Genomic DNA, 15,957 nt, shown 5'->3' with positions numbered 1-15,957 from the left:
GTAACGTATGAAACACTTACGCAACTTCCGTGGCACCACAACTCTGAATGGGAATGCGCCGTCATCGTCATCCGCCTGGGTATATCTGAATGGATGGATATATCTGAATGGATCCGAGGATGCCATCCTCGCCCAGCAGATAGGAGTCGTGCCGTCCGTCAGTCGTTCCGGTGCCTGCCGAGTCCTGCTCAGCTAACCATTGAGACACCCGCTGACAAAGGCCTTCCGCTCTCTGAGCGTCTAGGAGATGCTCTCTGCTCACGACCGTGCCCCAAGACGAAGATACGCCTCGTGCCACTTGTGCTGCTGCCAGGAGCTGGGAAGGCGCCTCGGTGCCTTCCTCTCCCCCCTCCGGTAGAGGCGCACGGGAAAGCGCGTCTGCTACCACGTCCGTCGAGCCCCGCCTGTACTCCACGTTGAAGGAGTAGCCTTGTTGAAGGAGTAGCCACGTTGAAGGAGTAATTCAGCGTGCGACTTGCAAAAGCCACTGGACAGAGAATAGCGTCATGCTCCTGCAAGAGAACTGCGCCAACCCCCTAATCGCTAGCATCTGTTTGCACTACAAACGGTTTGTTCAGGTCAGGCAAATATAGCCTGGCCGTATTAGCGATTGCGTGAGAAAGAGCTCGAAATGATCGTTCGTGCTCCTCTCCCCACTGCCAGAGAGTATCGTTGCGCAACAACCGGTTAAGCGGCTGCGCTAACTCAGCGCAATTAGGGATGAATTGTCTGTAGAAACCAACCATACCCAAGAAACGCTGCAAGGCTTTTACGTTACCGGGAACCGGATACTCCATGATCGCCTTTAGCTTGTCATCGCTAGGACTGATGGTTCCTCCGTCCACCATGAAGCCGAGAAGGCTGATCCTAGGCGATGCCAGCTGCACCTTGCGGGGGTTGATGGTTAGCCCCGCCTCCTTCATCCTTGCAAGGACGATTGACAGGTGTTCCAAGTGTTCCTGAAAGTTTCTGGAAAACACTACGACATCATCCATGTACGCCATCGCGAAGTTATACTTCGCATCTCCCAATACGGTATTCATTAGCCGTTGGAAACTGGCGGGAGAGTTAGACAGACCGAAAGGCATCCGTACAAACTCGAACAAACCCCTATGACAGGTAAAGGCTGTTTTCGGGACATCCTCCGGGGCAACTTCGATTTGCAAAAACCCTCTAGTACAATCAAGCGTTGAAAACACTGTAGCGTTGCCCAGGGAATACATAACAGACTCGATGGACGGAAAGGGGTAAGAGTCCCTTACAGTTACTGCGTTAAGTCGACGGTAGTCGACGCATAACCTAGCCGTACCATCACGTTTCGGAGCCAGAACAACAGGAAATGCCCAAGGGCTCCGAGACCTTTGAACTGCACCGATTTGGAGCATTTCATCAAGAGCAGCGTCTAACAAAGCACGCTTATGCACACTCAATGGTCTCGGATTACAACGCCAGGGCCTAGAGTTACCCGTGTCTATGCTATGCTGTAACACAGACGACTTACCGGGTTTTTCCGTGAAGACACCGTCAAACTGCCGCAGTACTTGTTCAAGCTGACGGCGCTCCTCCTCGGGACCATGGAATGACCCCAAGACAGTCGGGGCGGGGACGGTTCGACGGACGTTGCTGCAGCTTACTTAGCTGAACTGCTGTCCTGTGGCACGGCGAAAGGAAAAAATCCTGACGATCCGAGGTAGACGTATCCTCCATTGGGCAGGTCCAGCACAAATTTCTGCCGGATGATGAAGTCTCTGCCCAGGATAACGGGCACTGCCAGGCCAGGAAGTTGAACGAAGCGCTGCTTTCGTCGTCTCCCATCAAAGCGAAGCCAGAGCACAACTGCAGTTTGTGCTGGAATCACGTCGTTGGAAGCAAGACGTAGAGTGACATCTGTGGATTGCAATTCCACATTCCGTGATGCGCAGTGCTCGTAAACACAATCGCCGATAAGGGAGACTGTAGCTCCCGTGTCGATAAGGGCGATGTAATCTCTCCCCAAAATTTGAACAGCGATGTTTGGTTCCTTGTCCTCGATGTTATCTCGGACCGAAAAAGCAAAAGGAGCTAAACCGTCTCCTTTTATCTTGCTGCTTGCAAAGCCAGCTTCTGAATTATCAGGGTCACGGATTGTTAACCGTTCGTTCGCTCTTTCGGCAGATAGCCGACGTCGCTGAGCGATTGTTTATCGGCGTCGGCTGCGACCGTTGGCACATTACCGTGTATTCACACGAGCGCCTTTTCTGACTGCGCAGCGACTGAAGGAGGAGAAGGAGGTATCAGCATTATCACGCAATCATCCAACCATTCGGTCGCGGGCGGAGCTTATCGCACAGCAGAATATATGAAGCGCGCCCGTTTTTATTGTATTTTTGGCGAGATATCAAAGAGCCTTGTGCAACATCACTGCGCTCAGCAGCTCCGTCCGTCAGAAAGAAGCACACGGATAGTTTGTTCGCGGGGCACAGAATCTGACGACTGACGCGCAGAAGGAGGACGGAGCGAAAAAGAAAGCCACCCTCTGTTGCCAATGTTACAAGCTCTATTATTTTTTATCTATTACACCAGGTAGAGCAACATCCGATCTTGTGGAAGCTTGCCGATGAGCAAAACCGAAATGTACCGAGGAAACATGTCATGTGGGAAAAGATCGCTCTTGAAATGGAAAAGAGACACCCGGATGTCGAAGCAACGGTAGATGTGTACATCAAAACACTTTTTGGGTCCCCATATTCACGGCGCAGTCGTTGTATCAGTTGCTGTTAATTAATAATAACGAGTTGGCAGCATTCGCGTTCGAAACCAAAAGGTATCGGCTCAGGACGCTAGCAGTTTGGTTTAAAAACGAGAAATGTGTGAGCAGTATCGCACGCCGGGTAAGACAAAGGGGTGCAAAATTTTATCCCCAAGCCGGCCACTGTGGGGTCACGCATATTCATAGTTGTCTGGCATCATAAATTAACCATGTAATGGTATAATATTTTAGGGCTGTCATTACACAAGCCTACATGGCAGCACCCCGGGGTCATCATCACGTCATGCAGCGCATTCACGGGAGGCCACTATGTGCATACATCGTGTTCTGACAAGCACCAACGAGAACGATCAGTTGTAATAAAGGGAGTCAGTTTTCCGCGGTTTCACTATTCTTACGTGTTTCCCATTCATCGCGGCCACACAGTTTGAGAACTGCCACAGCGCTTTAGAGCAACGTGCTTTACCCCTGGACAAAGCTATAGTGCTGAAGATGCAACACTTACGTGTTGAGGTCTCGCTTTGCCATGACATCATTTCATAATTAGTCACTAGGGGAGCTTCCTATATAACGCGATATGCAAAAAGTGCCAATTCGTGGATTTCGTTTTGTTCCATAATTTTATATGTATGTATGGGACGGTAACGTACCCCCACCAAAAAAAGAAAAAAAAAAAAGAAACAGATCATACTGGTTGTTTGAGTGGGTGTGAACTCGGCCTCGCTATGCCACCGGTATACGCGATGAACGTTTCACTGGGAATGAGTAGTAGACACAAAAACATGGCCTGTCCAACGCCTAAAGCAATGGGGCCAATGAAACGCAGGAATTGGAAGCTACCAAAGCTAGCCTAAAAAAAAAGCAAGACGGATGGAGGATAGAGGATGAAGGGTGGAGATGCGTTGAGGATGCATGAGTTCGTCGGGGAGAGCAAAGTATTAGATGGGCCGTTGAGCAAGACCTCCCTTCTGCAGAAAGAGGACAAGGTTTCTTGCTTTAGCGGAACGTACAGCAGAGGGGCCACCAGAGACACACACACAATTGACACAAAAAGGTGTACGCTCCACTCTGTCCTCCAATCAGAAGTGAGAGCCCTATCATTCACGGCAATGATTGGCGCAGAACCTGCTATGCGGTGAAGCTGTTTTTACTGTGTTCGAAAGGTGCGACCTTTACGCCACAGCCGTCTCTGCTTTACACCACACTCAACACCGTCAGGCTGCTGCGGAGTCACGGTAAAAAACGACGACGCACAGCTTTCACGGTACTCTCTCCTACACTATTTCCCGCTCACTCTTATTTACGAACGTTTTATGCATTTAGAGGCATGTTTAAGCGCACATAATTCGAACGAACCTGTTGCAGACGGGTTACGGAAAGACGATGACTGGCTAGTATACTGTCCCGCATATTGGCCTCTATACTCTCCTTTTGCGCTTTGCTATGCAGAGCAGAATGTATTTAAAAGTGGCCGCATCGATGCTCAAAACCTTGCGGTAGACAAATGGGTCCTCGTATCGTAGCTCCCGTAGAAGGCTATTTTGCAGACTGTACTCTTTCCTCAGCAACCATTCATTCGTCCATAACTTCTTTACCGCTTCTTTTCGTGGCAGCATTCACTATCGTCAATATGAGAACAGCAAGAGCCACCAATTTTCGCTTTCTTTCGTCCATTGCTTACCAAGCGCCGTGCACATAAAATTAATGCTGCAACCTTGAACCGCAGCGCGAACATTATCCCCGGGATCTAAGCTGGCAGCACATTGGAACACTATCGGTGTAGGCATTCCAGAGGGGCGTGGCGTCAGCGCCTTATCATTTACCCTCTCGCTCCTTCAGTCGCTGCGCCGTCAGAAAACACGCTCGTGTGAATACACGGTTACGGGGGTTTGGTCTTTGCTGCGGACAGGACAGTCCCGACGAAAGTGGTCTGGGCTGCCGCACGTCCAACAGCCGGCTGGCATTCTGCGTTGCTGCCGCGGAACATGCCGCTGCTCCTGCGGCCTCCTTGGGGTTTCGCCAGCTAAATAGCCGGGTTGACCATGATTATGGGACAGGACGGGTCTGCCAAGGCTCGTTCCTGCGAGGTTCGCCCTCTGTTCATAACGGAAGGGATCGGGTGCTCGGCGTGATGGCTCCGCATAATAATTGCGGTTGTGCTCATCCAGTCCCACTGCAAGTGGGCGCTCGACCGAGGCTGCTCCCGCTGACCACGCACAGCGCGGTTCTAACGCCAATTCAGGCGGCGGCGGCGGGGGCCGATACTCGAGCTCCGCTAAGAGGTCTCCTTCAATTGTGCGAGCCTCTTGCGGCAGCGCTTGAAGGCTATTAAAGCGATGGGCTCGAAGATAGGGCCGGTAGCGAGGATGAGACTGACGGATAGCCCGCGTCACACGCTGCTCCTCTGTAGCAGTCGGTTCAGCTCTGCTGTACAGGTCTTGCAAGGCCCGAACGAATTCTGCTAAGGTCTCATCTGGATGCTGAGTACGCTTATGCAGCTCCTCCAGGATACGATATTCGTAATCCGGGGGAAGAAATTCGCTCTTAAACCGCTTCTGAAAGTCCTGAACGGACGTAAACCTCGACTGCAGCCGAAGCCAGCGAGCGGTGTCTTCGATCAAGGCAACCTGCAGGATGCGTTGTATCAGGACTTCATCTGAGATTCCCATACCAGTCTGATTGGCTGTAAGGTCATCCAAGAAGTCTGCGACAGACTTTTTATCGGTATACCCTGAGAAGGTAGGGACCGGTAAATTCAGTCGCAGGGGCGCTTGTGCCTGCGGCGGCGAAACCGACCCGGCATCAAGGCGTTGTGCCACCAACGAACATAACTCCGTCATGCGTGACAAGAGTTCTGTCGTTATAGCGGAGTCAAACTGCGGCACTGCAGGTGCCGTAGTTAACGTACCTTGGGACGGAGGCACTGCATATGCCCCTTTGCCCTCGGCTGGTCCTTTCGGCTCCGAAGGGGCCGAGTTGTCCGAAACCAGAGTCGTCTCTGAACGGGACCGCTGATGGACAGGGCCTTTGCTCCGGAGGTTGTATCGGCCTGGCGGCGAATGGTGCATCGGCTCCGGGGCTCGGGCACCGACTGGGAGCTCTAAAGCACTCAAAAACACACTCAAACATAACGCTAGCTCAAAAAAGGAAAAGAAAAAGGAAAAAAATGACACCCCGGAAAAAGAACACAAACAAACCGGCGGGTCCTGAATGAAAGAAAAGAAAAAGAAAAAAACGTACCAAACGAGAAAAAAAGTAACAACGAGTGCTGCGTCCTCCCCGCTGTTGAACGGACGAACTGTGACCCCAAACGTTGGGCGCCAGTTGTGGAAACCCGTGTTTCCACAACCTCAAGGCGTCAGTCCGTCCGTTCCGTCGACGAGGAAGACACAGCAAACGAAAAGGTTCAAACAACACACAAGGATTTAATCCATACCTTACACAGGCGAGATCCTAACGGCACGCCGCCGTTCAAACAAAAGCCGTCCCAACGGCTCGCACCCGTATCTTTATATTTACCTGACCCGCCCCCCTACCGCGTGTCGCCAACCACCTGTCCTGCCATCTCGTGGCACAATCAAAAACAGAGCGATGGCCCACACTTGTTCTGAATATTTTCCATTGTCCCGGTATCAAAGATGCGTGTAAGACGTGCTCCGTTTCTTTACATCTACATTAGCAACTTGAATGGACAATATGCAATCGGGATCCACGATCACACCGAAGATAATTCCGGATTTCAGACAATGGTGTCGCCCGTGGAACGTACAGGATAGAGACAGTGAAGTACGGGGATTTTCTCGCGTGATAGTCCTACGCATACGGATAGCAAGCGAAGATGTATTCACGTCTGGGCCGCAATAGCCACCATGCGCTGTTGGGGGCATGCGGGAAAGCATGCAAGAAACTAGATGGAAAACCGCTACTAAACGTAATTGCTACAATGCCCCATAGCTCGGCGTTTCGGGCCCTCGACACTTACGGTCACAATAATCCGAAGCGGCGTGAGTGCGGGCCTGCTACGAACTCACGTGAAAGCCGGTACATGACGTATCGGTGAGCTCAATCATGCCGCTTATTAGTGCACTCACCACATAACATCACACCTGCTCTGTTTACAAGTGTGATGTTATCCGGTGAGTGCACTAATAAGCGGCATGATCGAGCTCACCGATACGTCATGTCGGCTTTCACGTGAGTTCGTAGCAGGCCCGAACTCACGCCTTGTCGGGCCTTGTCGGAACCTTAAAATTCTCATTGTTTAATCATTATTGTGCGTTTGTAGAGATACTTTTTTCATACAAGCGTATTTACTGATAATGTTGCACACAGACAAATCTTAGGAAATGGACGACAAAGACATAAAATTAGCGCAGTGGCAGCAGAGCTATGGTCACTGTGGCTTGGCACTTAACCGCCAAGTAGGTTCAATAACTATTCAGCAACAGTTGTTGCAACACAGCGAACCGCGCGGAGAAATTGCCACCTGCAGCCCGACTCCAAGGCACCATCGTCCAGACATAGTCATTATGATCATCCACAGAAGTCATTTATTCTGGAAGGAATATGTATACAAACAGGAATAAGTCGCCTATCATTCTCGCCGTCCGCACGCACCTTGGCAGCTGAGACAACAGAGACGTGGCATTCCTCTCAAGGATATACTGGACCGGAGCTAGCGCGCCACTGTGACTGTCATTACGTAAAAGTGGCATCTTCTCCCGGCCTGTTTGTTTAAAAGGGCTGTACACCAGCAGCTCGTTGTCTATTCGCATCTGGGCCTCGAACACATAATACACCGTTTTTTTCGTTGTTGGAGACGGACCCATGCCAAACTACCTCAGATACCGCTCAGTTTCATGTACTACGTGGTGTTGTATGGTCATCACCGCATTTCTGATAATGTGCTTGTGCACCACACTAATATAGTGTCTACGTTCGCTTGTTTTATTGCACATTCATACTTGTCAATGCCGATGGTCATGATTACAAGAAACAGGTATCAACTTCTATTTAACTTTATCCCCCTGAATCATTCTCCCAGACCACATCATTTATTTTCTATTGTTATTTTTTTGCATTATGAAGTTGATCACCAGGACATAAAAAGTACAACAACCATCTCCTCCACGTAGTTCTTTGAATTTCCCCTTTAGACACCAAGATGACAACTGTGTCCCGTCCTGGCGACGCCAAACGTAAGTAGCACTTGTTATAGACAGTGGATAACCTTCGCTAGTGTTGGAGCAAATGTAACCAGCGGTAAAAAACAGGAGAAAACAAGTCACCCCAAGCAGCACACAATATTGGTCTAATATTGGCACTATCTCGGTTTCATTGGGCCTAAGGTGGCCCATTCAAGCCAATGAAAAGCCAAGGAATGGCGCTTTGTTTGCTCTATTGGTGTTATCTCGGCTCAACCGCAAGAATGCAAAACTGAATATCATGTTAGAATACAACTAGAATACCATTGTTATTAAAGTTTGAGGCCATGTCGCCAATATAATTACGTCCTGAGGTTGCTCAATGAACGATAGCGCTTCATAGGCGTTACGTTGGTTTGTCATCAAACCAAAGTGCCAATGAAGCCAGCTTTCAACCAATGACCTTCATTAGCATTCCATTGGTAATCCCGGGTGGAGCATGGCTGTATTTTAATCTTCTCAGAATGCGTTATGTGAGTGGAATAGAATTTATAAAATGTAACTTGTGTTACCGCAAAATATTCTGGCAACAAATATCTCTTATTTGTACGGTCCATATGCTAATTTTGAAATTATTCGAGTAACACACTTCAAGCCATGCACAAAAATTATCGTTTTTTTATGGCCGGTGAAGCAGATACCAGCTCCGGTGGCGCAGCGGTAACGCGTGCGCTTGGAGACTGGGAGGTCCGCGGTTCGAATCCGCGGGCCGGCTGTGCCGTCTGGGGTTTTTCCTGGGTTTCCCTCAGATGTGTAATAGGCGTATGCCGGCGCAGTTCCCCTGAAGTCGGCCCATGGACGCAGCTATCCTCCCCCCGAGCGGATTCCGCTCGGTCTTCCACTTCACCCTTTCCTCTCCTCCTCTCCACCACCTTTCCCTTCCTGAGAAACATGCCGCCTAATCAGGCAGGCAGACCTCTCGGGTTCCTCCCAACGACACTCCTCCTCCTCCTCCTCCTCGTGAAGCAGATAACGACACTAGAGCGGCAGTTCAAATAAAAAGCACAATTTTTGATAGTAATGAATACTGCTTTTTGTACGTTCGGCGCCTCGAATTAATTATAGATTGATTGTAAGCTGCTAAGACATACGTCTCTCACCGTTGTAGGAGAGTTACGCTCCCTTTTATACCAGGTGCGGGTTGCTCGTAAAATTTGCTAACTTTGCCAATGATTCTGGCTGATACCGCGATGTTCCCAATTAAGGCTGCTGAGGGATGCTCGCATATGATGGGTCGTTCTATGGGACTATCCGGATCCCACACCAGGCGGGATGGTACTATCTCACCACAGCGTGCCGCCGATGGCAAAGTTGTATCTACACAGAAAATATAAGAAAAACATGCAAGAAAGGAAAAGGTAAACCGGTATTAAAAGTAATTGCTACACGGTCCCAAGTAGACTGGTATAGTGATAGTGCAATTTCCTTCATGAGTAATACATTGTGGACATTGATTACATGCAAGACTGGCGCGTGATGTCAATCGAGCCGGTTCCATTGAGCGCAGAAGTCGGCACCGGAATGCTAAAACAATGTTCCAGGAGAGCCATGTGTGTAGAGACATGCCACTACTGTTGAGATGCATAGATACGAGGCTTGGGTATGGTGGCTAGATGAATATTGTCTGGTGTGAGGGGCGGCGCAGCCGAGGCGGCCCGTTCGCGGAAGACGCCGTGAGGTGGCGCGCCAACACGGATGTATGCGAAGATTCTCCCGAACGCTCCCGAAGCGCGTCTGCTGAACGGGCCGTTTTCGCCCATGTGGCCGAGAAGTTTTGTGGAGAAATGGAACGGTGGGGGGTAAATATCAATGTAAAACAAAACAGTAATGGTAATAGCTTAAAACACATTGAAGACCGCTTATTCAAGCACGCTAAGGAACAGGTATTCAGCTTTGTCTGTTCCATGCGTAGCTTGGACGTCACAAAGCTGATGGCAATCCTCCTTTTCAACTTTTGTATCTCTTTCTTTTATCAGGTTACTTTTCTTTGTTCATTCTTACTTTTAGTTCTTTTTTTTTAATGTCACAGCAACGAGGCCGGTTAATCTTTCTTTTTGTTCCTCGATGTATAAAGTTTCCTATCAGTCAATGAAGACACGATCATCTCCAAATTTCAACCCCGCAATGTCAAAACAATATTTATTATACACACCAATGGCAACAACCTGTTCCATCCCCTCATCATGATATATATGTACATACATATGCACACAATGAAAACAAAGAACATCTGTACACGAGTCTGAATGCTCACATAAGTGTATTCACTGATGGAGACGCGCCTCCTTTGAAAGTTTGTTTTTTGCTCCGCTCTGCGCGAGGACGGTTAATGCCCTTTACGGGGAAGTGCATTCTCATCACAACATATAATTTTACAATGTTCATTGTGAGATATTCGCTATGGGTTTGACAGCCAACATACTCAAGGCTTCGCCTTGTCAGTGATGGGAAAAGTACCTCCAAATTATACTTCAAGTAAAGTATCAAGTACCTGGCGTCATTAGTACTTCAAGTACAGTACAAAGTACCCAATTCCAAATGTACTTCAAGTAAAGTACAAAGTACTAGGCAAAGTACTTCAAGTATTCATAAAGTACATTGCGAATTTAATTTGTATCACTTTGCATTTCACTGTTTAGTATATGTGTCTTGCTTGTTTGGCAAAACTTCAGCGAGCATTCTTGACAAATGCTCTAAAGCCATAAAGTCCTAGGTTAAGTGCTAATCCGTGAATATGGACTTAATCAGATGACATAATTTGCAGTTACATGTAGATAGGTAATGAGTAATCTGGGCTGTGATTATGTATTATACCCTGCTGATCGAAGATCACCTGCCTAGTGTGGCGTTCCGGTACTAATCCTCTGCTATAACAGGCTAGGAAATTTCAAGGGGGAAAAAAGTACAGGCCAACGAAGATTATATATTTCTGGCCATTCCATGGTGCTTTTTGAAATACAACATGTTTAAAAAAGAATACGAAGAAAATAAAAAAGGATGAAACACAATGCAAGCCATGATTTTTATACGACTGTGATCTGCAGCAATCTAATCCATGTGACCAATTAAAAAACGTAAAAAAGTAAAGCATGTGTGTCTTTCAGAGTGTTCATCATGTAATGCAAGCACACACTGTGATAAAAAATGATTATTAATTGCCAATGAACGAAATAATATAAAAAAGCGTAGAACCCTGCATTGGAAGAACTGAAATGACAATTGACAAAGTCATTGTGCTGCCGGTTGCAGTGCTATAATGTGGGGGGGGAGATATGTTTAATGCAAAGTGGGATGTCTGTCCATTCCATTCGTTTTACATAATCATAGAAGTGTTGATACCTTTTCAACGTTCCAAGCCTCTCAACAATAAATTTGCTTCAACAAATATGCTCTTTAACAGCACAAAAATCCTTTTTGGTAAAATGTCAGACGGACTCTTGGTACAGCATCCCACTAAAAGCAGTGATGGGCATTTGATGAGCATTTTTGATACTCTTTTGTGACTTTTTGTCTGGAGCCCAAGTTCGTGTACTTGAGTACTTGATGGGAGGGCATTTGGAAGAAAGTACTTTAAGTACGGTACAAAGTACGCGGTTTAAAATGTACTTAAAGTAAAGTACAAGTACACAGAAATGTACTTAAAGTTCTACTTGAGTACTTGATACATCAAGTACTGCCCATCACTGCCCCTAGCACATGCCAATACTTCTAGTAGGCTGTCTGCATGCCCTTTATGATATGAAAACAGCATTGTGAAGGTATCTTCAAGTTTGGAGACAAGCTTGAAGAGTGTTTCTGAATAGTAGCGTGGGCCCCCCTGTTGAATTCGTACATGTACGACGACGGATGGTCGGCGGTCTGTTCGTTTTTGCACGCCGCTTTTTCTTCACAGGGGCGTCAGAAGTCTGCTAGAGGTTCACCATTCCGCAGAAACAGTGCACAGCCGACGATAAAGTAAAATAAAGCACCCCAAAGACGCGACAGCGTCGCTATCCCACCCTCTGATATGTCACGGCGAAAGAACTCCGCCCGGGGACCAGCCAGAGCGCCCAGAAACTAGCATACATCCGTGGAGCAGCGCGCCTGGTGGCCGTCTTCCGCAAGAGTCCCGCTCCGTCGGATAGGAAGCTGTGGGCGCTCCTCACACCAGACAATATTCATCTAGCCACCATAGCTTGGGATTTACCCAAGTTAGGGCGGCAACGTAGACTTGGTTTTGTTTAGAAAGCCGGATGCAAGAAAACCGACCAAATATGTGGCTACCGCTGTGTGATCGGAGCTTTGATGCCCAGGAAAATTTCTCTCGTTCCTTTAGTCTAACCTTTTTTCTTTCGAATCTCAGAACCAACGACGTCTTCCCCAGCTCAGCCTGTTGCTACGTCGGGTAAGTAACACCTATTTTCGGATACATCACGTCTACATTCGAGCTTCGATGTAACAAAGTTCACGAGGATTGCAATTTCCTTAGTTACATCGAATATCTCGTTGTATCGCAATTGACGGTGTTTGAAGTGTCTCACGGGGTGAACTCCAAAGCGGCACTAGATATAATCCAACATAATCACCACTACGATCAAACAAAGTAGCTCCCAATCAGTCGTGTGGCTCCCGCTACTCGGCTGCTCCAATATTTCTCTCAGACGCTTCAAATACGTAGCGGGCGCTTCCCAAAGTTACGCTAAGTTGCCCTTCCGAAGTGTTTTTGATAGCAGCTAGCGATCTGGTTGACTGGCTCACGTATAGCAGCTAGAATAGTGATACGCCCGTGGTGTGGTGAGAGCGCGAGTGTCGTGAGTGACGTGGTTCCCCAGAATAATTTACATGAGGTACAAAGCGCGAATTATTGAGCAATAACTTGATTCGGAATGGGAACTACCCATAATACCTGCCCATTAAAAATAACGCCCAAACATCTTACCCCCTTCACGATGTATTGGGGAAAATTGGGGAAGTGTTTAGTTAAATTGACATTTTCATGTTAAATGCCTATGTGACGTTTCTTCAACGCACAGTGATATTTCGGTGTAGTCGCGTCCTGTCACGCTGGTCGGAGACAGAGAAGCAGGGAGGTGGGGGGTCGGACTTGGTCGTGGATGCGGTGACACAAGGCAGCCAACATTGAGTAGTTCACGGAAACCGTTCACGTGACTACTTCAACTATGCGATATCTCTCAAATTACCACACTTGACGACTATATGGAAAGCAAATGTGGTACACCTTTATTGACCCATAACACACAAAGATGACGTTACACCAATCCTTTTTGGCACCAATACTTTCGGCATCTATGGGGCGAAGGGCTGTATTTCTAACCAGCCAGGTTGTTTTGTTAAAGGGACTCTGACCAGATGATGGTCAAATGTTGTGTTTCCTTCAATTACGAAAGTAAAGTATGCCTCCAAGTCACACGCGAAATATTTTGGCTGTATGAGGCAGCGAAGTTTGCGAAAGGGGAAACTGAAAACCGGCTTGATGTTTTTCCCTGTACTTGCGCATATTGTCATATTATTGTGATCGTGAGTTTCGAAGGCTCGAAACGCCTAGGTATGTGAGTGACATATTGCGGAAATTGATAACATGCAAAACTAGCGCGTGTGGTCAATCGCGCCGGGTCCATCGAGCGGAGAAGTCAGCACAGGAATACCAAAATAATGTTTCAGGAGTTATATATGTGTAGAGACATGCCACTACTGTTGTGCCACTGCGGGTTGTATCAGACTCGAGATTTGCCCAAGTTAGAGCGGCAATGTAGACTTGGTTTCGTTTAGAAAGCCGGGTGCAAGAGCACCCAGCAAATAAGTGGCTACCGCGCTGTGCGATCAGAGCTTTGATGTCCAAGAAACGGTCTCTCCTTCATTGAGGCGAGTCTTTTTTTTCTTTCGAATCTCAGAACCAACGACGCCAGCACCAGAGGTCCCCATCGCTACGTCGGGTAAGTAACACGTATTTTCGAATTCATCACATCTACACTCGAGCCTCGGTACAACAAAGTTCACGGGGATTGCAATTTCCTTAGTTGAATCGAACATGTCGTCGTATCGAAATTGACGGTGTTTGAAGTGTCTTACGGAGTGAACTCCGAAGGGGCACTAGATATAATCCAGCATAATCACCACTACGATCCCACAAAGTGTCTCGCGATTAGTCGTGTGACACCCGCTGCCCGGCTGCTCTAAATACTCTCAGCTGCTTCAAATACTTAGCGAGCGCTTCCCACAATTGAAACGCTACGTTAACTTGCCCTTTCCAAGTGTTTTTGATAGGAGCTAGCGATCCGGTTGACTATCCGGTTCTAGATCCGGTGTAGCACCTAGAACGTCCGTGGTGTGGTGTGAGCGAGAGTCTCGTCAGTGACGTTGTTCCCCACATTGGTTTACATGAGGTACGATGCGCGAATTATAGAGCAACAGCTTGATTCGAAATAGAAACGGAGGGAACCCATATTACCTGCCCACTAATAATAACGGCCAAACACCTTACCCCTTCAGGATTTATTGGGGAAAATTAAGATAAACTTCAGTGAAATTCACTGTGTTCAGTTAAATTGCCATTTTTCATGTTAAATGCCTATGCAGCATTTCTTTTAACGCAGTCGGTGTAGTCGCGCCCTGTCACGCTGGTCCGAGACAGATAAGCAGGGCGGTGGGGCGTCGGACTTGGTCGTGGGTGGGTTGACACAAGGCAGCCAGCATTCAGTAGTTCACGGAAAGCGTTCACGTGACTACTACAACAATGCGATATCTATGAAATTACCACACTTCACGAGTATATGAAAAGCAAATGCAACACCTGTATTGACAAAGTACACACAAAAATGACGTACAGCACCAATCATTTTTGGCACCATTACTTTCGGCATCTATGAGGCGAAGGGCTGTATTTCTAACCAGCCAGGTTGTTTTGCTAAAGGAACTCTGACCAGATGATGGACAAATCAATTTTCGTCAATTTCGAAACCATATTATGCCTCGCGAGATATTTTGGCTGTCAGGAGCAGCGAAGCTTGCGAAACGGGAACCCGAAAACCGGCTTGCCGTTTCCCCTGAACTCGCGCAATCGGCGCATAAATCTTCCCTCTTTAATATGCCTTTCGCGTGTGTGATGCGAACATGATGTATGTTAACCGACCGGATAGTGTGCTTCCTGTGAGTTAGCCAAGAGCGACGTTTTCCCTTAACTTACGCCATCGGCGCTAAATCACGGCCACTTGAGCGCGTCGCTTCGCTCCTCCGGCTTGCAGCCAGCGCAGCAATTCCTGTGACGGCGGAGTTTCGTTTTGGAGACGCGGGGGGCGCCACGCATGACGGACCAGGAGACAACGTTGAGCATTCGGGAACACGGCGCGCTTGTGCCTCGGAGCCTCGTTTACATGTTTTGTCATTGTTTCTTTCTTCTTTTCTTTTATCTTCCTTGTGACTAAGAGTTTTCTGGCAACGGTATCGTGCTTGTTCAGCAGACGGTAGAGGAGCCGTGGCGAATGCGCTCACGAATGATAATGCCTAACACGAGCTCATGTCTAGACATGAGAAGTTGTTTTCTTTAAACTTTTCAACTTCAACGTTCAACTTTTAGTTAATGAGTGGATGCTTTATTGTACGTACACAATGACGGGCCATTGTTTGTTATCGTCGTACAACAACAACAAAAAAAGAGGAAGAAAAAAACGAAAACCGAATCACACATGCCAAAAACGACCGTTCCAACGAGGAGTACCTAGGAATTGCAGTTGTCATTACATATATCAGTTTCAGGGCTTCAAATTTTCATTGAGAATCTATCATATGGGATATTTCACTTACAGTCTCAAGACCTTTCATGAAAGTGGCTTGTGTAGCAGCTCAGGACACCTCGATCACTTTCGTCTAAATTTTCTCTCCTGTATGGACATTTCATCAAGGATTAAAGAGCAATAGACAGCTCGAGGAAAGCTCAGTTCCTCCATCTCTACTTTGAGTCCTTGTGTGATCAACGGTGTCACACCAGTTTCCTTCGCAAGATTATCC

The 15,957-nt window shown here is 47.7% G+C and overlaps 1 protein-coding gene across 7 annotated transcripts in view; it reads left to right on the top strand.

The window, feature by feature from the left end:
- LOC135378792 (uncharacterized) overlaps positions 1-15,957 on the top strand; it is a 160,069-nt gene that overhangs the window by 22,738 nt on the left and 121,374 nt on the right. For 5 of the 7 annotated variants that reach the window (XM_064611883.1, XM_064611881.1, XM_064611880.1 and 2 more), the window contains 3 exons: positions 7,906-7,947; positions 12,296-12,337; positions 13,845-13,886. In XM_064611883.1, coding sequence (XP_064467953.1) covers positions 7,906-7,947; positions 12,296-12,337; positions 13,845-13,886 — 126 coding nt within the window. The remainder of the gene's footprint in view (positions 1-7,905; positions 7,948-12,295; positions 12,338-13,844; positions 13,887-15,957) is intronic. The other 2 variants (XM_064611885.1, XM_064611882.1) reach the window with 2 other exon arrangements.

The sequence above is a fragment of the Ornithodoros turicata genome, chromosome 1 (genome assembly GCF_037126465.1).
Source record: "Ornithodoros turicata isolate Travis chromosome 1, ASM3712646v1, whole genome shotgun sequence".
In the NCBI taxonomy this organism is placed as follows: Eukaryota; Metazoa; Arthropoda; class Arachnida; order Ixodida; family Argasidae; genus Ornithodoros; species Ornithodoros turicata.
The sequence above is the reverse complement of the archived record's forward strand: the minus strand, read 5'-3'. Positions and strand labels throughout refer to the sequence as shown.